Source organism: Cyprinodon tularosa, unplaced genomic scaffold (assembly GCF_016077235.1).
Source record: "Cyprinodon tularosa strain WSP-4 unplaced genomic scaffold, ASM1607723v1 ctg425, whole genome shotgun sequence".
NCBI classification, from domain to species: Eukaryota; Metazoa; Chordata; class Actinopteri; order Cyprinodontiformes; family Cyprinodontidae; genus Cyprinodon; species Cyprinodon tularosa.
This window is the reverse complement of record NW_024039147.1, coordinates 175956-203705: the sequence shown is the minus strand read 5'-3', so window position 1 is coordinate 203705 and position 27750 is coordinate 175956. Positions and strand designations below refer to the sequence as shown.

At 35.7% G+C, this 27750-nt stretch overlaps 1 protein-coding gene across 3 annotated transcripts in view; it reads left to right on the top strand.

The window, feature by feature from the left end:
• Positions 1–1572: 1572 nt before the first annotated feature.
• LOC119792615 (splicing factor SWAP) overlaps positions 1573–27750 on the top strand; it is a 74719-nt gene continuing 48541 nt past the window's right edge. For all 3 annotated transcript variants that reach the window (XM_038299337.1, XM_038299338.1, XM_038299336.1), the window contains exons 1-8: positions 1573–1926; positions 3995–4158; positions 9048–9179; positions 16058–16134; positions 20977–21202; positions 21916–22016; positions 23040–23178; positions 27385–27646. In XM_038299337.1, the coding sequence (XP_038155265.1) occupies positions 1727–1926; positions 3995–4158; positions 9048–9179; positions 16058–16134; positions 20977–21202; positions 21916–22016; positions 23040–23178; positions 27385–27646 (1301 nt within the window). In that variant the 5' untranslated portion in view covers positions 1573–1726. The remainder of the gene's footprint in view (positions 1927–3994; positions 4159–9047; positions 9180–16057; positions 16135–20976; positions 21203–21915; positions 22017–23039; positions 23179–27384; positions 27647–27750) is intronic.

Genomic DNA, 27750 nt, shown 5'->3' with positions numbered 1-27750 from the left:
AGGTTATGTTTAGCTGCAAAGACATCCAGCAGAGCTGAGCTATTGCTGCTTACTGTTACCTTCATGTTTTCCCTCTACAGATTATGTGTTTTACCCTTTGCTTCTGTGTTTGGTTATTGTCCAGAAATTACAGTTACTTGGCTGAATGAGCAATTTCTTACAGTGTTATGTACTCTGATTTTTCTTGCTATAGACTTTATGAATGGTTTGGAGCTGTTATCCATGTTTCTCTCTTTAGGATAAAACATAGTCCTACTGCTCCTGTGAGTATGTGTTTTATATGTTTTTTTTTTTTTTATTGAGCCAGGTTAACAATTGAATGCATAGTGTTGGTTTGGACTTGTTCGAGAGAAGGGATTGCATCCAGGTTAGTGCCTCAATGACTTCGACCGGCTTTGCATAAATATAATATGCATAATTTATCCATCTTGAAAAATTAAGTTAACTAAACTGTTGAGCAACTAGAATTTCATTGTAATTGACTTCATAGCTTTCTAAATGGTTGGCCAGAATTGACTCATATTATTATGCCATAATAAAAACTGTAAGCCAAAATTTAAAAAGGTATATGCTTAACTGTCTAAAACAGGTCCAAAATATTTTGTATATTTATGGAAATAAAAATCTTTTAATTTGAATTCTAATATGTTGAGATTGCCATGTACATAGGGATAAGAAATACCTGTGTCTATATAGGCTTAGTTATCAAAGCAGAGGGAAGAAGTTTTTTTTTTAGAATAGCTGAATCAAATTTCGTGGACCTGTTGTTTTCTGAGATTCAAGAAAGACATATGGATATATGTCCTAAATGGCATATGGAACCCATGCCATTTAGGACAGGTTCAACAACCAATAACAGAGAAAGCAAAAAATATTTCTGCTTACAACAAAGGACATTATAGAGGGTTTTCTAAGAAAGGAAAGCTAAGATAAAGATGTCATATTTTACCTACCAAACCTCAGTTCAACTTCTACTCTTCCTGGAAAAAATAAACTTGTATAAAATTGTATACTGATCTTAGCAAGGAGCTTGAAAGATATACCACCTCAATTAAAGGCATAAACAAATCTGAAGGCACCTGGGTCCTTGACAAACCCAATGTGAATTTTTGTATGAAATAAATATTTTATTTTTAAACTATCTATCAATGCTCCCTTTATGTATGTTAACTATAACACTGATTATAGAACGTAAAATTCTGCATATTTGATTTTGTGAGGTTTTTGACTTTTCTTCCTTATAATGTAAACATTCATCAAATTACTAATAATTGAACAAAGTATTTAAAAACGATAATAATAAAAATAAAAACAACATAAAACTACAAATTAAGCATCCTGTTTAGTAAAGCTGACGCTATGAACACAGTTTTAAAAAGCAGATTCGACATAGTATGGAAATTTAACATACAAAACAACATGAAATAATTCGAAATCAACATCTTTGGCGAAAAGGGCAATGAAAAATAGTAATAATAATTTTTCAACTGTTACTTTCAATCGGAGAATAAACAAATATTTTGTGGGAAGTTTTAACCGAAAGTGCTGACGAATTTAGTGACGCTTCAAAACTCAATTTCCAATATGGCGACACGCTGAGTAGAATTTGTGCAAAGCGTTGCTAGTTGCTAAATCATTTCGGCTATATTGAAGCTATTTTGTTTGCTTGGTGTTATTACTGTAAGACAGTTGTTCAGGTATACATATTTTCTTAAATAACTTCAAGATGTATCGTCGCGGAGCCGCAAAGAAGGACCCTAACAACAAACCTGTGAAGAAGGACGTGAGCGACAGCGATAAATACGCCGATATCTTGGTTTTCGGTTATGCCTGCAAACTGTTCCGAGACGACGAAAAGGCTCTTTACCACGAACATGGAAAACACCTAATCCCATGGATGGGAGACAAGAGCATCATGATTGATAGGTCGGTTGAAAAAACGTAGACTGAAACATTATGCTAACTGTTTCTGCTATTCGTTAGCCTGTTTCGAATTTCAAGGGACTACTCCAGAGTTTATGTTGCAGAAGCTCGTCAAGACCAGAAATAAACTACGAATACTTAACTTCCTCCTGCTAACTTGCTTTCAGATGTGTTAAACTAAAAAATGACATATAAAGTTGATATAGTAACATGCTAACATGCAAATGCCTGCGGTTATTGCTAACGTTAGCCACAACAGTCTGGGACCATCGCTCATTTCTATATGTCAAATATGGATGGGGAACTTTTAGCTGTTATTTTTGTTTGCTAGTTTAAGCTACAATCAACATTAGTTATGAATGAATACTTAGTATGCGATTTCATTATTTTTGTATTTAATTAGCTTATGTATTTTGGATTTTTGCTTTCTGGATTTAAGACAACACATGTCATGTTATTGATATCTCTGGTTAGAATAGAGATGCACCTTTCAGAGATTTTGTGGCTGTTAGCTAGTCGTCAATTTTTGTTTTCAGTCAGACTTTCTTTTAACAATCTTAATAATAACAAATTGCGTTTCCCTACTCTCTAGCTAAGTTGAAAAACTGGTCTATCTATCTATCTATCTATCTATCTATCTATCTATCTATCTATCTATCTATCTATCTATCTATCTATCTATCTATCTATCTATCTATCTATCTATCTATCTATCTATCTTAAAGTATAATAATGATTTTAACACACCCTAATATAACAAAACTTTGTCTTTTCCAATTTGAGAGAAATTTCGAGTGTACCAATTACTTTTTTGTTGAAGTGTAGAACAAATAATATCACAGGATGTCATTTTTCGTAAAAAGAAAAATCTGCTAAAAATTTGTATTTTTTCTAATTCAATATTTTCACTGTAGAAGTTCAAATTACCCAACAGCTTTGATGTAATAAAGTCATCAGCTTTTTATATGCTGATTTTGGAAGCATTAAAATATATAATAGATTATAAAAAAAAAAATTTCTCTTTCTTTTATTTTAATTCCCTCACAGACACCCAAAATGGCTAACTCAGAATTTTAAGTATATTTTTAATATCTAAGTGGCTGATTGGTGAAAAGATCAGGTCCAGCGTGTATTTTTTTTTTACAATCCCTGTTGCCAGAAGATCTGTTGGTGCATCTCTATCTCGAAAAATTTAAACTATTCCGTTCAGCTTTGCATATTGGCACGTTATTGGCATGTTATCAGATTGCTAAATAAATATATTAACTCTGTCAAACTGTTTCTCTCCTTTTCAAACTGTCTTTGATTTTAAATGATCAGTTTAAAATTTCTCTCTTTTTTGATTTGTTGATGGTCATCATCCCAGGGAAAATTCTAACCCTGACTACAGTCCCTGTGGCTAAGCTGATTCAAAAAATCCTGGTTTTAAAGAAGCACAAAAAAACATTGCTTTTTTGTGTGAATATATTGCTATCAAAATGTATTTGTTTGAAACATCTTGGTCCACAGTGGTCAAGCCTATACTTCATTTGTACAAAATTTGTATGTGTGTCTTTATCACATAACTCAGTTTTTCCACAGCAAGTTAGGCTTCGGGGTCCTTTCAAACCCTGAATGTCAACAACAGCACCCCATTTCTCTGTCTTCATGAAGAAACTACAGCAGAGAGATGCCCTAGAGGGACAAACCCTGGAATATATCGTCCATTTGGGTTCTTGCGGATAGGTATTTATGTGCTCGGGTTTGTGTGAATGTAACTTTCTTTGCAGATTTAGAAGTAATGATGAGTGTTACAGGGGGGAATTGAACCCTGTAAGGTAAGAGGCGAGTTGCTTTGTTTGTCTTCTTTCTCTTATTTGTTCTTCTTTAATTTTCCATTTAGGTTTGCTTGTAAAACAAAAAAAGAAATGTAAGCATTGTTATAATACTAGGTATTTTATGACAAAAGAATTAATCTAGTTGTTTTTTTTAACCACCATCACATTATCTTGGTAAGTAGGTCTAGGCTTTTGTAATAAATGTTCATTTATGTTTGGACTTCTTTTCTCTAATTCTGTTTCTCATCCAACAGATACGATGGGCGGGGTCACTTACATGACCTTTCAGACTATGACAGCGGGTCATGGAATACATCCTACCAGCTGTCAGAGGAAGAGGCGAGGATTGAGGCGCTGTGTGATGAAGAGCGGTACCTGGCTCTACACACCGACCTGCTGGAAGAAGAGGCAAGACAAGGTAAAAAGATGAATTTCATGGCATATTTCAATAATTTTCAATATGCATATTGAAAAAAAATGTATGTCTTTTTGGTAATTATTTTAAATGTTTTATCCTCTTTAATAAGCACTAATATGACACTAATATTTTTATTTTTATTTACAATAGTATTTCATTTTTTGTCATGGCTCAGTGTTTAAAAAGCTCTTTTATTAATGTAAAATTTGTACAGGTAAAGCACACATAATGATATATAAAAGCTGTTTCATGAATCTAAAGAAAATAAGCAAAATAGAGCTAAGGACTTTACACAATAGCACTGAACAACAGTAGACAGGGTCTGCCTTATTGGTGTCTTTATAATTAGCATGTTTCACAAAGGAGGCACATTTTATGGTCTTCCTTGTTAAACTATTGTGCTGTGCTTGGATTTCTCCCCCATAGTTATTGGAAAGCTATAACCCATGTTCAGCAGATCACATTTCAAAGACGGACAATAAGCTGAAGGGTCTAATACTTTCTCTCTTTTATTGCACAAATCACTGTAAAGGTTTAAAAACCCTCAGATTCTCCATGAAACAGATCTGTTAGGTCACAATTGCAAGTAGTAATGGAGATTAAATTAAAAGTTTTACATTTGTTTCTGTTTTATTTTTCTGTTCCATCTGCAATACAGAAAAATTAAATACAATGCTTAAAGCGTGTTTCTTATTTAGGGGGAAGAGGGAACGTGTTTTTCGAAGTGACAAGATCAAAGTTTGTCCTCTATTGATCAAGTCACTCTAACGTCAACACAACACCACCGCAATGACGGATGGGACATTTTTCGGATTGAAAGAGGAGACGAATGACAGGAATTTATGAGTTAGAAGACGTGTTATTCATATTTTAATCTTTCTCTCAGCCATAATGTCACACTTGCCATATTTTACTGTAAATAATTTTGCACCCTAAAAAAGGGAGAATTTATAATCTGCAAACAGAAGGGGAAAGTCATGTCTGCTTTTCATACTTAACAAGCATGACTCCCATTGATTGTAAAGCGCGTTCTGATAGAAATCACTCCAAAAATACAATGGCTATTTGGATCCCTTTAGGCTCCAACAGGGGCCCAACAAGTTTTGTTGTACTTGGCCCCTCCCTCAACAGAACTAACATAGACTTAAATTGATTGTAAATCTTGTTTAGTCCAAAATCAAACCAAAGTACAAAGGTTTGTTGAATCATGTGTGGTTATTCTAAGGGAGGAATATATGATTGAGGCACACTGCAGAACAGAAAGACCACAGGTAAAGAAGTGCTACACTAGCCTTTCATCCATGCATGATATTCAGAAAAAAAAAATAACCCGCAAAATGATTTAATAATCTGGTAAGGGATCAGCAGTGAAAAATGTTGGGTTCCACCTATTGCTCTTAATGTTGGACCGCTCTACTGAGGCATAAATATTTCAAGTTCAAACAGACACTGGATGCTCACAGTGAATGTCTCCTTAAAGCTGCAGGATGTATCTTACAAAAAATAGGTTTTAATTTATGTATTAAAATGTTTCCTGTGTCCTTACATGATGCAGATAATATGTGGAAAATATCAAGCTCCTTTGCTTCTTCCTTGTGTCATGGAAAAAGGGATCCAAGCTAGGAGGAAGGTTTTAGCGCCTCACTCACTCTTTGACATGGATTTGCTAACAGCAGAGTTAGCAAATCCATAAAATAATCACCCAGGTTTTCAGACAGATTTGATTTAGTAACTTATGGTTTTTTATTTAAATGCAACCTGCCTTTGACACCGATCTGTTGCACTAATTTTACATATCCTGCTGTAGTGTGCAAGTTTTTTTATTTTTTATTTTTTTTATTTTGTTTTAATAAGCTGATTTTGTGATTCAACATTGGCAGATTGCTGCCATTTGTAACATTTATACCTAAATCAAAAAACGTATCTGTGAAATCGTCTGTGATCAGTATCGGCCTTTTCCGGCCCTCTTGGTGATCAGTGGTAAAAATCTTGACCTAGTTAGGAAAGGACAGGGTGATGTCAAACAAGGTTATTTAAAATAAATCCTAGATTTTTGCATTTATTGTAATTATACTTCTTTAATAGTATAGGTAGCTAATTTTTTCATGGAAGATAAAATATAGGTGCATAAATTGGTTCTAGCAGACAGATTGTTTTTCCTCAGTAAAGAGGTACAGTAGTGTTGGAATTAAAAAAGCATTTCCTTTCCTGTTGTACCATAATGACTTTTCATTTTAAAATCTGTATTTATAGTACAATACTAGAATAACCACCATGGATTCATCTTTTTTCATCTTCATTAAAATACATTTATTTATTTCTATCTCTATTTCTCTGGAATTTGAAGGCTCATGCCATATTCTCTCACTGCACAATATAAATAAATAACTTCTATCAATAGTATGCTTTACTGACTGCATATCAGGCTGAATATATCAGCCTATTAGTTTCAGCAACCCTTTTCTAGGCATGTTCATTCTGCTGTTGATAAAATTGCACCAGCTCTGCCCGCACCTTAATAACTAATGTCTAAATCAGTTTTGACTTTAGGATGTCTAGGACACTCGCATCTTAGATGCTGTACATCATAGTTACACAGGTTCTTTGGGTGACAAAGTACTTTTGTGAATGGCTGACTTAATGGCTGCCATTGAATTAATATATGGGTGTTTTAGGTGAAAAATGGTGTCTTGTGCCCAAACTGACAGCAAGAAATGTGTCACTTAATGGTTTGAGTTACACACACGCCTTGTAGAAGGTTCATCCTGCAGAATGTTCTGCCCTTGAGTTTGGAGCCTTGACCCCATTCTATTACCCAGCTGACCACTGAAAGGACCGCAGGACACTAATAGATAGATTGCCATTAATTTTAATAGAAGAACTTTTTTTTCTGAAGTTTCAAAGAGCCTCATCTATAAATTTATATTAAAAGATAGCATAGAATATAGATAGCCTTTTCTTCCTACAGTGGGGAAATCCATGTCCTTACAGGAAAGTGAAACATAGACGCATATACAAGATGTTAATACACTTGTTATTGCTGTTAGTTTTATTCTAAACTACCATATGGTGGTACAATGGCAAAATAAGTTTTTTTGAAAATGAAGAGTTATTGAAAGTAATATCAGACCTTGTTCTAAAGCTTCAGTGAAATACAGTGGGAAAAAAAAAAGATACAAAGGTGGTCTAATCATTGCTATTTTTTTTATTTTATTTTCAAAAGACTGTTTTTCTTGGTCATATGTATCAGGGTTTGCCGGGTCATTAAAAATCATTAAGATTCATTAAACTATTTTTTTTTAAATTGATGCCTTAATTGGCATTGTGATTAACAATTTGGTCAGAAATTTTAGATTTAACCGGTTTCGTGTGTTTGCGTGAAACTGCTTCCGGTTGATCGTAAAGCTGTATGTTCGGAAGGCGGAAGAAAAGCTAGAGAATGGGAAAATGCAAATTCCAACTAAAGTGGCTGGAAAACAAGGAACTTGGGACATTGCTGCAGCCTGTCAACAGTAAAGATGACAAAGGCTTTTGCCATGTTTTATATATGTATATATGAGAGTCATGGGTACTTGTTTATGGCATTAAAATTATTTCTAAGAGCCTTACAAGACCATTAAATTAGAGTTACTCATTCCTGTATAAACCCTGTGTACATATCATAGCAATTAGAATATCCCTCTTGAAGAAAGAATTTTAACATAATTAAACACTATAAAGAACAGGAATATCTAAAGGATGACCAAGGAGCTGTTTTTATTCCGGCCATAAAAAAATAAAAATAAAAAAAACAGAAAAAAAACAACAGTTTTGTTTGTGTTGGTAACGCAATCTAACCCACCAGCAGGTTGCACTCTGCAAGACTAAACTAAATGGCTACAGCTGCAGGGTACAATTTTTACACTGAGATGTGAAGTAAATCAATATTTGCTTGCAGCTTGCTGGGCTGGTCAGGCTTCGGCTGCTAACATAGTATATTGTCAGCTTTATTTTCACACAGACTGCATATTTTCTCGTGTCTCCTTTGTGCTTGTCTAAAATATTTCTTTGCAATGAATAGCCTTCTTGGCCTTTTAGCAGTACAGTCAGATCCTGTTTTTTTTTTTTTTCTATGACTTGACAAATTGAATCGGGGGGAAAAAAGTGGTCAAACAGCTACAAAATATTTGTTTCAGCTAAAAAGAAAATGTTAAAAGTACTTTCCTTGTATTTTTTGATGTCACAAATAAGGTAGAGTATGCTTTGTTTGTGTAGCTTTTACCCTGTTAGTTCAGACCTATGTCTTTAATGGCTTCACTGCGCAACAGTTGATTTAGCAAATCTTCCATGTTTTTGCTTTATTTTATTATTCTTTTTTAGACAAGCCTGTCGGAGATATTAGAGACAAAATCCTCCTGTCATCCAAGGGCTTTATTCCACTTTAAAAAAAAGAAAATATTAAATACTTGATTTCTTCCTGTTCATCTTGCTGAAATTTAACACATCAAAACAAGGTGGAAAAGGTCAAAAATGATTTCAAAATATTTGGTCATTTGCTTCGATAGAAACCCTGCAGCTATTTGTCTTATTTTTATTTTTTTAATTGAATATTTCCTCTGCCTTTTATCAAACTGTGGAAAAAAGTCAAGGCCTTGCATTAAGGAAAGACTGGAGAGGAAGCATCTGAAAATGTCTTGTTTTTTTTTATTAATTAACAAAGCAAAGGTATAGAGTCGCCACATTTAACCTGTCTTAAACAGGCAGCTGCTTGTCCTTGGGTTACTGTGAATGTGTTCCAACATCTGAATTAAGTTTCATTTATGTCATAAATGTTCAGGAAAAACAAAAGCCTTTGTAAATAATAAAAAAAAAAGCTTATTTCTCTGTGCGTATGTCCTTCTTTTTCACAGAGGAAGAATACAAACGTTTAAGTGAGGCTCTGGCTGACGAAGGCACTTACAACGCAGTGGCTTTCAAATACAGCGCTGACTACTATGATCCCTCACAGCCCACAGAGGAAGAGGACGCCAAAAGGGAACATGGTAAGAACTTGTCACAAGTCTATGATTATGAGGAGAGAGACTCTCTGCTCTGGTTTCTACCTGGGGTTACAGAGTACTTTCAGATCGAGGTGATGTCCAAAGGCTGCTGGTCCTTTGATGTCATTGTTTTAGGTCCAACAGAATTGACTACAAGATACTTATTTATGCATTATTGCATACGGCCTTAAGGGCTGTAGCAAACAATTATTTTAATCATTTATTATTATATCGATTATTCTGATGTTTACTCCCGTAATCAGATAAAAAAGAAGTTTCATTCTGCAGATAGTTCACATGATTACTATAGTCTTTTTTTCTGAGCAGCAGAAATGGATGAAAAAATGAAAAGAATTACATTTCTCTTTTGATTAAAAAAACAAAAAGGATTATTCTGCAGTAAAAAAAAAAAAAGAAATTCCACCGTTAGTATATCAAAAGCTTGGCCCTTTTAGGTTGACTTTCAAGGGTCCACAATTGTTTGTAGCGATAGACTGAAGTTTTTTTTTTCAGACGAAATACAAAAGAGTAAAATTGCTTGTTTAAATAAAATATAGTGTCTCAAACGTCATCATGTTGGTTACGTTGCAATGCTTTCTGGGTAACTGACATATGCTAGGTCCTGTAGTGTTAGCTCCATCCTACCAATAAAGTAGTGAGTAATGTTAAACCTTTTCAGTTTAAATCACAGTGCGATGAAATTGATAAGTGTAGAAATCACAGGAGGTAAAGAAGTTTTGGAGGACCAAATGGAGAATGAGGGGAGAGTCTGTCAAAGAATCTGGTGTTTGTGCGGCTGCTACTAGGAGACGCCAACCCTGGTGGAGAGTTATGATACAAAGAGCTCCGGTTTCTTAACTAAAGTGTGAACTTTTGATGTCGATCATCAGGATTAAAACATTTTACCAGATTTATAAGAATGATGTGTTTCAACTGATAGATGTGTCTCTGTTACTTAAACAGTTCTTCTTCTTCTGATTAGATTGTGATTCCATGTAAGCTTCTACTAATGATGTTAGCTCTTGCTAATATAGTAAATAGTAGATGACAAGCCATGAACATTTGTTTATTTTAACAGTTCTCTCATGTGTAGTGGCTCATGAAAACCTTGAGGCAGTGAAACAGTGTTTCAAAGTCAAAATGTACACCAGTTAAATGCAGTAAGATTTTAAAAAACAGTTCTGGTAATGTTAGCCTCCCTGTTTTTACTCTGTAGGTTCTGGTCCAGTGAGACCTAACCGCTTCATCAAGCCAGCATGTATTGTGCAGTAGGTCAGCATGGAGCAGAGCTCAGAGCTAAACTGTTGCAACCGAAGCTCAGTCGATGCTAGCCGACTCACTGATACACTTTGGCTACGTTTACACTGCAGCCTGAAAAATCCGATTTTTTTTTTTGGCCCATTATCTGATCTTTCATGGCTGTCTGATCAACTCAGATCCGATTTTTTTCCAATGAGACCCAGGCCACTTGGCTCTGTGGTCCTGAATCCGATACAAATCTGATCTTTTCAAATGCAACATGTGTCTGGACGGCCAGGTCGCATTCATCCGACCTGAACGTCAATAATATCCGACATAGGTCACTATTCTGGTTCTTGCTATGAAGAAGTGGCAAGAAAAACAACAACTATGACAACGATGTGGAGAGCAGTATTTATGTTTTTTAACCATCTTAAAACGATTGTGTTTTTATGGTTGGGAAAGATTGTTAGATGCGCTCGGGCACTACCATCCATGTTTACTTCCGTAAACACAGAGTATGCTGGCCTCTGACGTCATTGCGTCCTCTACTGCGCATGCGGGACATTTGGATATTTGGAAATGTGAACGGCAACGCAAAGAAATCGGATTTCACAAAAGAATTGGAATTCAGCATCAAGGCCTTCAGTGTGAACGTAGCCTTTCTTTTCACAAAATTTTATCATGAACTTACACTTTTAAATCTTAATGTTTCTCTGCACTTCTTTTGCTCATTGCTGTCTTCCTCCATTGCTGATAACCGCACTTGATAGCCATGTATCAGTAGGGTAGGCTATCATTAGAGGTAGCCACCGTGCCGAAACATGAAAAGGATAAATATAAGATAAACAGGATTAAATGAAGCGTCAAGGCAAATGATTGGTCTCAAAATATGTTATTAGGTCTTTGAATAATTCGTTGAATCTTTACAGCCCTAATGGCTTTCATCTTTATCTGGATTTACTGTGCAAACTGTGAATAAATAACAAAAAACATTGTTCGTTGAAGAAATCATGTAATGATAGCACAAATACTAATTTGCTAAATCCATCACTTTCTTTATGTTCTTTTTCTGGGTTTTCAAACTTAACTCTTTATTTCTTTTTTTACACATTCAATCTACTTTCTCTAGTAGTTCCAAGAAGAACAACCAGAAAAAGGCCCATGGGATGTTCAGTTCCTGGAATGAATTCACAATATATACAGGACATACTGTGATATTATATAATTATTGATGAGTCATGGGAAGACCATTTTCCAGGCTCCCTATAATGCTTCATTTAGGAGCAGGAAAGAGTAAGTCATTTTGCTGTAATAGTCAAGTATGTTTAATGGTAGTAATAAAGAGACCAGGAGCAGGGAAGCTTTTTAAAGCCAGTGTTTAATAATGGCTTTCTCAGTTGCTGCCAGCATAACATTTAAAAGGTATTCATCATCTTTACTTAAATCTTAAGAGATCTGCAGATTCTATGGGATATATAAGCATATTGGCATATTTAACTAAATCTTCAAATTTTTAAAATTACTGAGGCAACATCCTTTCTGAAGTACTCTGTTTTAGGGGAAAGCCCAGTAAATGTGATCAATTGTTTCTGTTCCCTTGTGAAAAAGTGACAAAAGGCTTTTCAGGTTTAAAATTACCTTCTGAGCTTTCCCATTAATTTATAGTTGGTGATGCTTGGTAGCCTGATTTAAATTTTGCCTGAAAAGCATAAATGGATGACTTTGTATTCAGCAAACATTGCGCTGCAACCTGATTTTAGGAGATGACTTCCCTCTACTCCAGCCGGCTTTAGGTCCCCGACCACAATCTGATTTATTACTCTACTTATCTCTGTATAAAATATTCAAGGCCTGGTGCGAACTTTGAATGAACTTCTCAAGGTGTCTGAATATTTCTACAAACCTAAAGCTAAATTGTTTTACATGATCAAGCTTATTTGATATAAAAAAATTAAAAGGAAATAAAAAGAACATAACCATAGGTGTATATTAAGAAATTAGAAAATTGTTTAAGTTTAACATTCTTTTTTTCCCCTTTTCAGAAAATGGAACTTTTATATTGAAAAAATTCATTGAAGATAAAGTAAAATATTTCAGGCCTTTATTTCTTGTGATTTTTTTTACGGAGTCCCTAAAGGGACATGGAGGGGAAAAAAAGAACTTTTATGAGATCCCGCAATACTTTTGCGAGATCCCGCAATAGTTTTGCGGGATCTCGCAAAACTTTATTTTTTCCCTCCATGTCCCTTAAGGGGCAAAATAAACTTTAGCGAGATCCCGCAATACTTTTGCGAAAGTTGATTTAATGCGAGATCTCGCAAAACTTTTGCGGATCTCGCAAAACTTTATTTTTTCCCTCCATGTCCCTTTAGGGCAGTGGTTCTCAAACTTTTTCTGTCATTCCCCACTTTGGACAAGGGGGAATTTTCAAGCCCCGCCTGTCCCCATCGCCCCAACACAATGCTAATGAAATATGCAACAATCTTAAAATGTTCCAATTTTATTGAAGTAACAAGTAGTATCTAAATACAAACTATCTACATCAAATAACAGCAAGCTCAAAAATAAAGAAAATAAAAATGCAGCTGTGTCAAAATTTGTATCAAGCTCAAAGATAGAAAAAATTAAAGTGCCACTCTGCAATCTGTTAATAAAAGAAAAGAAGTGAAATCCATCTGGCAAGACAGGTCTATTTATCCCTGCATTAGTGGCTGCAATGAGCCTGTTTTGCATTGCACAGTTTCTCAAAACGGGGTTGCAGGCTTGATACTGCCACTCTCAAGTCATGCTCAATGTTCAGCTGAGATCTGTATTTTGTTTTCATTGAAGCAACAGCTGAAAAGCCCATCTCACAGAGACATGATGTGGCAAAGGGAAGAAGAATGCACACAGCTCTCTGCCCGATGAGTGGATACTCGCTCTCCACTCCTAACCAGAAACATGAACATGTGGCTGTGTGAATCAAACGCCGTTATTTATTTAAGATAAAATATTTCAAATTCAGTTATTTATGATCAACCTGCGCCGTCAATCCCGGCGCATGTGCGCTTTATTTGCAGTCTGGACGCTAAAGTTAAACATGCTGTGTGTCTGACTGCAGCGCTGAGAGGGACTCCTGCAATAGCGGGGGAGAATGGGGTTGGGACGGAGGAGGCGCCCCACGGCAGCATCTGCCGCTGGAGGACAAGAAAAGGAACGATACGTGCTTTCACGTAAGAGTCTCCAAAAGGCGCTAGATTTGTCGCTAGTCGCTTTTTTGAAAAAGAGTCGCTGAAGGGGTCTGAAATATAGCGACAAAGTCGCCGAGTTGGCAACACTGGGGCGCGAAAGTTTATTCTGTTACAAATAATATGCCGACGTCACGTCAATCATTATTTTGGCACTTCAGTTCCAGGTGAAATTTTTCTCATATCTAATGTTCTTTTAATTAGACTGCATGTAGGCTAGTAATGATTACTTTGTGGGTTTGATTGGTCTAAAAAGCGGCAACATACAGCTATAAGGACAGTTTGCTCTCACACGTTCTACATTTATAGTCACACAACACACACACACACACACACACACCGGAACTTGGCGCGCCCCACCTGTCACGTCTCAATTCCCCACCAGTGGGTCGCGCCACACACTTTGAGAACCGCGGCTTTAGGGGCTCCGTAATTTTTTACTTATGACTAAGAAATAATTAAAACCTCTAAGTAGTATTTTAGTATTTTATTTAATATTAAGATATTTAAAAAAAAGTTTAATCTTTTGAGTGGTGTTAAAGCATAATATGCTAATTAATGTTAAACACCTGCAAATGCTTGATAAGCCTGTAAATGGTCTGTTTGAATGAGTAAACCATACAATGGGGGATAATGTTTATTTGACGGATGTCCATAACTTTCATTAACACAAGGGTAAACAGGGTGAGAGTGCTTTATCCAAGCGCATTCAGAGAATGTTTTCTCAGAATGAAAAAGTGTTTTAAAAAAGTGCAGAGATAACCACAACCTTAGGTTCAACTAGTCCAGTCTGAGTTTACTGAGTCAGTAAACTCAGACTGGACTAGTTGAACCTAGAGTCACAATTTTTAGATGAAGACTGTATGTTGGCTTTAAGTGTTGGGTCTCACCTAAGAAGGAAAGATAACACTGGACTGTCCCTCAATAGTCCAAAATCTTGTTTTCAGATGAAAGTAAGGTTTGTATTTCGTATGAAACTGAAGCTCCCAGAGTCTGAAAGAAGAGTGGAAAGCAAAGAATCCACGTACCTTGAAATTCAGTGACTGAGTTGTACTTTTTGCTCCATTCAGTCAGGAAAAAAATCATTTCATTCTGGCGCTTCTTCCGACACCTAATCAAAACAATATTCATGTTGTAGAAACTGAGGGCTAGGGAAAATGTTCAAAGTTTCAACCCTTTGAAAACCTCAGATCACCCCCACACAACTTAAAAGAACTAAAATTAAATTTTGAACATCAAAAAGTTTTTAAAATTAGTATACATTGGAGCAACTCACCAACTTTACATATTTGATGTAGTAACTGCTAGAGGCGTTTCCAGTAGCCTGACAGGTAAGTGTTCATGGCTTGCATTCCCTTCAGGGGAGGTTTGTCGAACAGAGGTATTAAAAGGTCAGCTGAAAATTCTGATTTTAGATTTTCCTTTTGGGAAAAGATCTGTGCAGTTCAGGTGGCTGGTTAAAGAAATCTCTGACATTTATCAAAAACTCTGATGAATTCAAATAGGCTGAAAGGGAGGTGCCCTGGGCACCCTTGTTTGAGTTGACGGAAACGGATACAAATCAATGATGTTGTAAATCAGATCATTAGCTCTCTTTTTTCTCCCTGAGTGAAAGCCAAACTCAGCAGAAGGCTAATATCAGCTAATTTACATGCTCTGTCAAAACATGACTAATGTGTTACTGCAGGCATCACTGAAAAGTCTTACTTTGTTGCTAGCCAGTCATTTCATAGCACACTTGATTTCATTTCCTTTTAAAATTAGGATCTTTATGGGGTGGATGTAAATCTGGTCACCTTTTCTTGCTCAGTTGAGGTGACTGCTATCATCAGCATAAGAACTGTAGCTTTTCTAATTATCAGAAACTATGCTTTTAATATTCTTTTAAATCTTACACGTAAAACATGAATTAATATTCTTTAGAGTCACTATTTGAAAGATTTTTGTACTCTGTTCACAAAATCTGATATGAGATGGAATGAATAGAACTCCACCTTGTTATAAGCTTATTAAAAGATCATACCCATAGGCCATTACACGTTTCCAGCCAAATAAAATCCTAAAGTCGGGCAGAAAGTTTGAGTTTTTACTGGCCATTGTGGTTTTGTATTAAATTAAAGAGTGCCCTTTATCTTTCTACAAACTCCCTACAGTACGACATAAAAAATTTAATCTCACTTCAGTCTGACCTCTGTGTTGTGATCCAGATGAACGTAAAGGCTCAGATGGTATTTCACTGTGATGTATTCGTGGAGTAAAGGGAATGATAGGAGAAAAGTGTCTTTTTTCATTTAAAAAAATTTTTAATTTCCCTGTTCTAACCTTGTTAAAATCCGAGACATGATTTTTTGACTTTGTTTCGAAGGATAAATAGGACTCATTGTTTCTGTTCCATTTTCTTTTCACACACAGAGGAGGCAGAGCCTGAGGAAAGTGAAGAACCATTTGTTGCCCCCCCAGGACTTGCTATCCCACCAGATGTAGAGCTGGTGAGTGCAAAATATTGGCTGGCCCGTGGCTGTTGACAACCTATTGTGGTCCTATATAGTATTTATGAAGGCTCCATGTTTCTTTTGTATGGGTTGCTATAGGTAATAAAAGTTGTTCTTTGTCAGCTTTGCAATCGTGGTTACATGTTTAGTAAGAGTATAGGCAGTTAAACCTTTTTTTGTATATCTTTAATTTATGAGGAAAATGAATATTTCCAGTTAAAAGGAATTTAATTAGCTTAATGCAGCTTGGGATTGTTTAATTAGAGAGACATTTGTCTGTGCATCAAGCTGGGAAATTGTACGAACTGTCAGCAGGAAGGCCTTTTGTTAAAGCTAAGCATGCTAGAAAAGTCTAGACCAATGGTGTTTTCCTTTCTTTCTGTGAGTCAGGCTAGGTGCATTCAGAAAATCCACTTTACCCGAACATTTATACACAGTTTGGAGACTTTTGGAGTATAAACACTATCAAACAGTCTGAGATCTATGCTGCAAGAAATTAATTTCACTTTTTTTATTCAGTTAGAGCCTCTGCTATTGTCCTGCCACTCTGCCCAGAGGAGGACCTGCTTAGCATTAGAGGAATGTATTCCACAGTAGCAGCCTGGGTTTTAAGACCCCCACAGGAACGCATACAAAAAGCAGCCTGTTATATTTAAGGTCCTGGGGAAAACGTTCAGGAAGTAATAATGAGCTTTTAGTGATTTAGCTACTAGATTTGATGCAAAGACATACCTGGACTTCCTCCATGTTGTTTTGTCTTTTAATACGGATAAATGCCCCTCATTAATGAAGATTGGATGGGCCATACTGAAGTGTGTTGTTGGAGAGTAAACTGCTAGACTTAAGTTAAGTTTGGTCTCTACATCAGGAGTTAAATAAACAGAGGGCGCAGATCGATGATTAGTGGCAGAAAATAGAAAATAAAGTGTATTTTAATGCTCATCCCCCTCAAATGTGTTTAACCTGACTAAAGGGGAAAGCTAGAATCCATTTTTTTAAACTAGTAGGTCCACCTCATGCCTCTGGTTCCATGGATCAAGCTCATTTCATGAAAGCTTGCGTATGTAAACCACAAATGCTCCTCAGCTGGTGATTTATGAACAGCCAGAGGTTTTCTAAGGAGGTGTTCATCTTTGTGGCTGTGGGACAGAACCATTTTGTAAAGGAGATCATAAACATGATGAACATTGTTATGAGCTGGTAACATTAGCCACATTTCTAGCCGTCAGTGAAGAAATATGAGGGACTTGAATCCATCATTTATAATCTGGAGTCCAACACCGTTTTACCAAAAAGAAAAGTCAAACTGTGTGTTGTGCCTTGGATTTTATTCACTTCTAATAACCATTCACTGTGTTATACCCAAGCATTTATTTACATCAGAAGTTTATATTAGAGATGCGGTGATGTCAGGGTGTGTGTAACCAAGTTTTGATATTAGTTTTTCCTATAGATTTGCATAAAATAAAATAAAACGATTTTGGATATTTACACTTTTTCTTTAAGCCTCATTGAAATAACAAAGATTGCTTTAAACCCACATTTTAATGCTTTTTCTGCCTTTAGTGCTCAATAATCTTTCATATTTAGGGCAGAGGCAAAGTCGCACCTTGTGTGTCAGAGAGCAGTCACTAAAAATATGTTTTTTCTCTCTGTTATTTTCAAATAAAACATAGTTACTAAGGACATGACATTTGTAACAGGGTGCAGGACCTTTTATTATTGTTAACTTTGCTACCATTTCTAAAATAGTTGTTTCTATGTATTCCCTAGAAAACATAAATCCTTACAACCAGCAGGAAACCTCGTTGATTCTGGGGTTTACTGCTGGCTGTCAAGATTTTCAAATCCAGGATTTTCCAGAGCAGAATGTGGTTAAGAGCTCCAGCAAAAGAAGAAAAAAGGAGCAACTTTAGTGTAATACAGTCCGCCTTTTGAAAATCTATGTTGTTTTTTAAAATAGCATATTGTCAATGTTGTTCAATCAGCAATTTAATCCGCAGCAAGTGGGTTGTTGTCAACAAGAACTGGGGACACCAATTACTGTGTGATCACTGATGGGGAAGTCATTTGGTTTTAGACCTACCCATCATAAGTTGAAGTCATCTCTTATTTATTCATTACATTTATGTGAGATTCAATTCAGTTAGCTTAAATAGCGCCAATTCACAACACGTGTCATCTCAAGGCATTTTACAACTCAACAGGATCATACAGTCAAATCGATTTAAAGTTTTATATCTAAGGAAAACCATTTGATAGCATCAGTTAATTGAGTGGAAGGCAATCCTTCACAGTAAGAGACGGCAAAGAATGCATTTAAACTGACAGTAAAGATAAGAGACAAAGTTAGTTCCCAGACATCTAGTATTTGTTAGTTTTGTACAAACTGTACACAAACTTTAGTAATTAAATGTATTACAAATTTGGAGCCTAAATGTTGCTTTTTCTATTTGCTTTCACCGCTGAGGTTTATTTTTTTGTATTCAAATTAATTTAGATAAAAGTCAAATCAGTGGTTTTATCATTATTGATTAACTTATAACAGGAAAATAATTGTCTGTTTTTATGCTAAGTGAAAAGATTACTCTCATAATCCACTATATTACTTGTAGTGCACCTCACCACACTGACGTTTGTATTTCAGTGTTTGCTGCTCACAGCAGAACATGGCTTTATGCCCAAATAACATGTAAAGGGAAGTAGTACTACACAAGTGTTAAATATTTAAATGGATGTTTCTCTGTTGTATCTACAGATGAAACACAGTGACTCCTACTTTCTTATGCTTGATAGGAACGAACAAAACAGCAAATGTTTGTCATGGGGTGTGTTCATACCAAAGAGCCAAACTTTATGCAGCAACATACAAAAAAGTTCAGGGCAAAAGGGTATCAATGGAAGTAAATCACTAAAAGTAATCTTTTTTTTTTTTACTTAGCCTTTCCAGTGTCTTTACTGATGCTCATTTCTGATGTGCAATATTTTCTATCGTTGCATGCAGCTACAGCTCAAACTGTACGACGAAACCGCAGAGTTTAAAAGTTTACAGCTCACGATGCATGTTCTCACACTGTGCGGCCTGATGCGATTTTACAAAGGCCGACTGAATTTCAAACATTTTTGATTTTCTCCCGACCTTATGATATCTAATTGGTAGGTGGTCATGAGAGGCTGATCGCCCCTCGTTACCCCTGAACAATACACGACGCACAACTCACGATCAGGCTGAAAGTCGGCCCAAATGAAAAATCATACAGTGTATGCTGTAACTTTAAGCAATATTTACCTTAAACTAGTTAGTTTTAGTACCTTAATTGAAAGTTCATATAACACTAGATCTAAATGCCTAACAAATTCATGTTCTGATTGAGATAATATGATCTTCATTAGGTTTTTAGGTTCATTTTTTTTTAAAGCTAAGCAAATTAGCATTAGCCATTTCTGTTATTGTGATTTTCAGCTATAAAGATCTAATTTTATTTAGATCAGGTGAGTGGCAGCAGGGAAGGGGAGGGATGGGCTGATAGCATCTGTTTATGCAGCACATTTTCAGGGAAAAGTGTGACAATTTAGGTGAATATGAATTGGTCAGTTTTTATTGATTTAGCACAAACTTCATCTTTATATTCTCAAAATACCCTGATTACCCTAAAAAAATGATTATTCATAATTTATCTTTTTATTATCGATTATCAGTTACTTTGAAAACTCTGACAAATTTTTAATAATGATGATCGTAATGTTCGATAAATTGTTAAAGAACAAACTGAATATGATTATACTTTTACTTTTTTTCTACTGTTTGCTGCAAGAAAGAAGTAGCAAATATTATTAAAGCTCCATATTTTATGTTTTTGCAGCTTTATATATGACTTGCAATGAAAGCTTTAGAAAAAATAACAGAAACGAGACTGCAACATTTTAAAATATTTAATATCAACTATTCAACTGCAGGGTATTATTTTATTGGATATAACATATAAGCAGCAGGACTTTCTACACCCTTTCCGTGTATATATGTTGCATCCGAATCAGGTTCAGCAGATTTCATAACAGTTTCTTCCCCACTGCCATTAGACTTCAGAATGTTGCATAAAGTGGGTTATTTTATTTATATAAAAAAAAAAAGATGTAATGTTAGAACAGTAAATATGTAGTCATATATTAATATGACATTTTTTTTTATGTATTTAATTCATGTTTTTCCAGGCTGCACTTCAAAACATGGAATTGTCTAGATCTGTTTTAAAGGAAATTTCTTTTTGTGTACATTTGTGTATACAAAATAAATCTGTCTAAGTCTAAATGTAATTGCACAGTTTTATAAAAATAGGAAGGGTTCCCATTTATTTTTGGGGGACACTGGCACCTTTAACTTAATGCCCTAGTTAAAATTTATTGTGACTTTTATGCTTATAAGATATGTTTTCTTCTGAAAATATCTGCCCTTTTATCTCCTTTCTTGCTAATTACTATAATGAATCACTTATGTTGCAAAGTGTTACATGAATAGAAAATCGTTACTCTGTTCATAGATTTTCACCCTTTATCTACTTTCAGAAATAATATCTAAATTGACTTTGAGTTTTTGGCATGATAACGTTTCAAACCTCAAATGACTTTTGTCCTTGGGATGGATGAGTGTTTGTTACTGTATGCTGCATCGTAATGCTTGCCAATTCTCAACTGTAGTACTGATGGCCAAGTTTTACACTAGCTTACTTTTAGTTCAAATTTGTGCTTTTGCCAAATCAAAAATTTGGATTCCTACTTTGCAAGCAGATTGGTTTCATTTATTTTACTGCATTTATGCTAATTGATTTCTCCCCTCTGCAGCCAGCAACTATCAAGACTCACAACATCATCGAAAGGACGGCCAACTTTGTGTGTCAGCAGGGTGCTCAGTTTGAGATAGTGCTAAAAGCAAAGCAGGCTGGGAACTCCCAGTTTGACTTTCTCCGCTTTGACCACTATCTGAACCCATATTATAAACACATTCTGCGGGCCATGAAGGAAGGTCGATACAACCTTGTCTCTTCTAACAAGCCGGATCAGTCGCAGGGTGAGTTTTAGGAATCCTTCACTACGCTGTGAGGCCCCAAAAAAGCAGACAAAAAACCCTCCCAGAATAAATAAGTAAAAATTCATTTTTTTTTTACCCTGTTCTTTTTTTCTAGGAGAAAAGCTGATTCATCTTAGCAATGGATCTAAAATTATTCATATGCCCTTACATTTATTTATAAATACTTATTACACATCCATTACCAAGTTTCCCTTTAAAATGAACATAAGCTTTTGTAGGATTCTAGTGGCATATATGACCACTTGTGTGTACAACTTATTGGGTTTCTTTTAAATTAGCTGGTTTCCACATTCAGACCCTGGTTTTGAAAGTAATACACATTTTTTAAAGAAAATGGCTTTAGATATTCAAGAGGGAACCCAGGACTTCAGCCTACCACAAACAAGAAATTGCATTGTCAGAGTCAACAGTAAAGCCTCTATTATATGGGCTAATAGGATGTTGACTCTAAGCTCAAAGGAAATCTGCTGCTACCCACAATGTCAATCCCAACTCCTACTGTTATATGATTTGGGATCATAGAACATTTCGAATGCATTATTAAAAGGTCGAAAGTTCAAGATGCATGCCAGTGAAATATGTGTTTGGGATACGTCAGTAAATCCATTCCCAAAGCAATATGCATCAATATTTGATATCCATCACGCACTCAAAAAACAAAATGAGTTCAATGTTTTCTTTCTTAACAACAGAGTCAAGTTCAGAAGATTCTGATGATGATGGAGATGGCAACTACCTTCACCCTAGTCTTTTTGCTCCAAAGAAATGTTCTCGTCTAGAGGAGCTTACAAAGGTAAGCTCAACAAAGCAAGCTTTCAATGTCTGACTCATTGTATTCTGCAATTTTCCTTTTATCTACACACTAAGCATATTTGCATTTTAAAAAAACATTTTGTTATAAGCTCTGAAACTTTTAGATTATTTGAAAAAAATTTAAATATTTTTTCTTTGCCTAGTTTCATTTATTTCTCAGAGTGTATATAAAAGGGATATGGAGCTTTAGGCTACAATTTTAGTGTTCATTGACTCTAAGCTACTTTGTAAACATAAAATCTATGTTCTGTGTACTTTTATTTATATATATATATATATGTATATGTAAATGTGTATGCTCTAGTCTAGATTTATAGATTTATAGACGGATTCCAGCCCCGATTTTTTCAATGTTCTTCTTAAATCTGGGCTTAGTGAGCATTGACAATGGTAGCTTTTGAACCAAACCTTTATCTTGGCAAGAGTCGGCTTTGGAAAAACAAAAGAATTTAAATTCACACATCCTAAAATGTCAGAGAAAGCCTGTCTGACGGTGGTGACAAGCTTGCGCTCTCCCCTTATTTAAAGGCAGAGCTCAAAACTCTTCCACTCTGACTGCAACTTAAAGCTACGGGACCACCTTTTTACACAATGTGCCCCCCATCTTTTCCCTATTCGTCAGTCCCTAAACTCTCCCTTTTCTGGGACAGGTCATGCAAAACAGGCATGTTTGGTCACGTTGTCATTGACGTTCATTTTGTAGCATAAATTGACTGTATTGGAACTTAGCCGCTGAGAAGCACTGCCTACATGCAGTGCAGGTTTTCTGTCTGTGGTGAACGTCATAGCTCACATAGCCAATGAGCTTTGGCTCTTTCTGTTCAGTTTAAATCGAGAGCAACCGGAAACTTCGGTCAGTGACAAATACTGTAACCACAGACTAGTGTATGTAGATATATGTAGATGTATGTGTCTAATTGTTTGATCACTTATTGAATAAAATTATATTGAGAGTGATATTGAATAATTATCCAGCCTTAATAATGGTCTGGTTTGTCTACAGCCTCTTAAGGTCATGGACCCGGATCATCCCCTCGCAGCGATTGTACTAAAGGCTCAACAGGAAAGAAATGGAACAGCACCTGCAGTCGCCCCTCCTGAGGAACCAGCACCCGCTCCCCCAGTCCAGTACTCTGCTGACCGTAAGTCTGCGGACAGAAAAAACACAGTCCAACTGGCATGTATTTTTTTTTTTTTTTCTTTTGTTTTTTTTTTGTAATCTCTATTTTACTTAGCACTTTTAAATTTGGAAAGATTTAAGGACATCTGTGTCAGTTTTGTTTTACTTCTCTGTTCAAGTCTGGGTGAAACATATATGAAGCATTGTTTTTGTAAAAAAAATCTATTTGATCTCACAATATAGTTTTATAACCGTTGGACACACAAGCTACAATACATTTTTGGAGATCCACGTTTATTTCTTTGCCTGTGCAGTTTTGCATTACCAACTGGTAAACAGAACCCTTGAAAGTCTCCTATACTCTTAAGTTGATAAACACTACAAATTAAGATAAATAACACATGTAGATTCAAAGACCCTTAAAATGTAATTAGATGTTCCTCAGTGCATCAATTCTAAGGAAACAAACAATCACTGGACAAAATTGTCCACTGTATAAAACGTAAGAATAGGAAGCTTTTAAAAGTTCTTTGATTTAGTCCAATATTTTAACAGTAACTATATATTGTTTAAACAGTGTAAGAATATTTGTTGCATTTTTGGTTTCAAGTTAAGCAAATCATGTAACCCGTTTTGTACCTTTTTGTCTAAATATTTATCTAAAGGGTTTCCATACCATAAGAATCTCATACTTATACTTTTATAACCCTTTCCCAATCAATTAGCATATTTATATACATGATTTAAGTCTAGTTTCATATTAAAAATAAATTAAGATAAAGTATACAAGCTTCTGCATTTGAAGAAATGAAAGTTATAAATTATTTTACAGTTTAGTTAATGGAAATAATTTTGGTAATTTTAATTGTCCTAAGAAAAAATAAATGTCTTTTTTGTTTTTTGTTTTTTTCCCTAAGTAGCTGGTTTTCACCGTATAAACATATACCGTTTTAAGCTGGTCGGTTTGTTTTCATCTTCTTAACTTGAATCACCTTAGAGCTGTGAAAAGCCTTGCCTTGCCTTCCATTTTAACTTCCCTTGAAAAGGTAATAAGAACACAGCGACTAAGCCAACAATTATGGCATTTGTGTTATTTATAGTGCATTTCTCTTTCTATATCCACTAGTGGATGGATTTTCCCTGACTGGTTTATGCTCTTTAACAAGGTTAAGATGAAAAGCCTGCATAATGCAAGAGGCTGACATGATTCACTACGTTGTCAAATTATTGTCATAGACTCTTCTTGCATCCATTATTATGACTTGAACATCTGACAAACAAACAAAACACCACACAATCACAGCCTAAAGCAAATTTTTGAGTCATCGATGCCCATCTTGACAAAAACTGATAATTATTTTCCACTTAAAGCTATTATTTGGTTGTTTGGACAAGAAAATTAGGTGTATGATTTTTCCATTTAAAAGCATTCAAGCTATTTCTGTATTCAGTAGAGCAAATCTATTGAATGAGCTGACCCGTTTGTCCTTTAATGGGAGTATTTTGGGTTTTTCTAAGATCTATCTATTGAGAACTTAAAAATTATTTAACTGTTTTTTGAACTGTTTTTTTTTTTTGCATTCAATTCCATTCAAAAGTTGTTGGGTTTTTTTTATCCCCAAGGAAAAAATGTTGCAGTGACTTTTCTTTTTACCAATCTATAGATTTTGATATCTATAGACAGTAAGGATTTTTTGTAGTGGTCTGTCTTGCACTAGATCTGGTGAAACCTGTAACTGAAGACATTCTCTTGGTGTTTAATAGTCTACAGAAGAGGATGCTTACTGTTGTGCATAATATTCTTCACATTGTTAAAAACTGTTCTCTTTGAAATCATCTCCAGAGGTTCTAGAGGAGTTCCTTACAAAAACATATTTTCTTTAATCCAACTGTTTTTAATATTCCTTTTTTGTTTCTGCATTTTTTATTTTATTTTATTTATTTTTTATTTATTTTTTTATTTTATTTATTTTTTTCCTACTTGCTTTGATTCTGTTTTATCTTCCTGTATTTTAATCATGTAAAGCACTTTGCATTGTCTTTGTACTGAATTGTGCTATACAAATAAATTTGCCTTGCCTTGCCTTGCCTTAAGACAGAGCAGACATTCTTAATTAGCTTGTGGAGCTTTTTTAAGTCATTAGCTCTAGTACTGTTACCCCAGCAGAGGATAGAAGAAGAGATCGTACTCTCCACAACAGACTTGTAGATGATATGTAGCATCTTGCTGCAAACACTGAAGGACCTAAGCTTCCTTAAGAAGTACAGTCAGCTGAACCCCTTTTTGTATACAGCTGGCAGGTCCGTCTCAAGTCGAGTTTGTTGTCCACACTAACTTTAAGGTATTTATTCTCCACCATCACCTCCACTTCTTCTCCAATTATATTATTAGCATTGTACTTGTTCCTGTTTCTTCTGAAATCTACAGTTACCTCCCTCGCTTTGTTCACATTCAGGTTTAGATGATTGTCTCCACACCATGCTGCAAAGTGGTTCACCAGCTCCCTTTACTCAGCTTCTTGTCTATATCTGATACACTCACTGACTGCAGGGTAATTTTAGTATTTCTGCAGATGAATGGACTTGTGTCTGTGTACAGTTATAAAAATAGTAAGAGTACCGTCCCCTATGGTGCTCCTGTGCTGCTAGCTACTGGATTAGACAATTGACCCTTCAGCCTCACTAACAGTGGTCTGTTTGTCAGGTATTCTTTGATCCAGGCAATTGTCTAAGCCTCCAACTGAGTTTTCGGTAGTTTTTGACAAAGCAAATAAGACTGAATTGTCTCAAATGCACTGAAGAAATCGAAGAACATGATCATCACAATGCATCTTCAACTCCCAACTCTTCAACTACAGTGAAATAAGAATTACATTTGGTGCTTATAGCTGCTTGTTTAGTTGTTCAAATGGACCAACAGGAGTCTTTCTGGACTTTCATGATATAGGATATCAGGCAACATGTATATAGTTATGTAGTTAGCTTTGGTACTGGAACAAGCAGGTTTTCTTTCATACATTTGAACTGTCTCTTGGGTCCCTTTAAGGTTGGAGAGGTGCTGTAGAATCCCACAGAGCTGCTCTACATATGCCATCAGGACTCTGGGGCTAATATCATCTAGACCTTGTGCCTTATCGGGATTCGGTCTCTCCAGTTGCCTCCTCATTTGACTTTTAGAGACATTCACATAAAAGTTGAAGAGAGCAGCACCATCTTCTGATTTGGTTTAGAACAAATGAGGGTATATGGCAGAGGTGGAAGATAAAACGTTCAGGTCTGAGAGGGAAGCTTTGGGTCAAATGAGGTTGGGCTGTCCATTTGTCTCTGGCCATGAGAAAAGGGTGCAGAGCTTATTTCTGAACTGAACCTATTTAAGAATGTATTCAGTATATTTGCTTTGTCATCCATACTTCCATCAGTTTGACCATCCTTCTGCTGAAGGCTCTGATCTTCTTTACTCCCAACTACACACGTCTGACTATGTTTTGCTAGGGCTTCATGTTAATAATTCCCTGTCTACTTCCCTGAAGGTTCTTTTCTCTTGTTTAGCAGTTACTTAATATCACTTGTGATCCAGTGCTTATTAATGGGAAAGCTTCTCATTGTTCTGGTGGGTATAGCGTTATCTACACAGAAGTTTGTATAGTCAGTCCCACACTCAGACATTGCATTGATGTCCTCTCCATGTGGCTGACATAGTGCATCCCCGTCTGCAGCCTCTAAACAATCCCCCCAGACTTCTTCAGGCTCCTGTGACCATCTTTTTAAAAAGCTTTTTAATGCAGGTTTCCTGTTATAAAGGGGCTTATACTCTGAGCAGAGAAAAACAAGATTGCGGTCTCCCAATAGGAGGTCTTACTTTAGAGATTTACAAGTCCTTGACATTTGCATAAAGCAAGTCCTACTTTTTTTTTTTTTTGGTACAGCAGCTGACAAACTGTTGGAATATTAGCAGTTTAGCAGAGTGAGGCCTGATAAAAATCACCAGTTATTACCATAAATGCGTATAATTAACAGAACAATGTAATTGTTAAATGTTTGAAATAATTTTCTTAAAAGGGCATCAAAAAGTAGTGCATAATTATGAATTAAAATAATAAGGATTCATGGTTTTTAGTATTTTACACAAAAAGATTTCACAAAATATCATAGCCCTTTTTACTATAATACCTTTACTTTAATAGTAATGACTTGTCATATTCATAGCAGTTTTTCCTTTTCCATGCAGCTGTCTACTACGGGTATTACATGCTTCCAGATGGCTCATACTGCTTAGCTGCACCTCCACCAGGTGTAGAGGCCTCTTCATACTACAACAATATGACTTCAGCTGTCGCTTCTGCTCCTGCTTCTTCTGAGGCTTCGTCCCAGAGTGAGAGCACCTCAACACCTGCTGTAACTGTCACAGTGGCGCCGCAGGCGACGGCTCCCTCACAGGTTTTTACTCCAGCTGAAACTCCTGCTGTTGCCACTAACGTTCCAGAAATCAGGTAGAGGCGGAGTTTATAGACATCAGCTTTTTTTACTATAATGTTATTTGGCATAGGAATAAACCTGTGTTAGAAATCAGAAGAAAACGTTTTTTTTCAGCTTA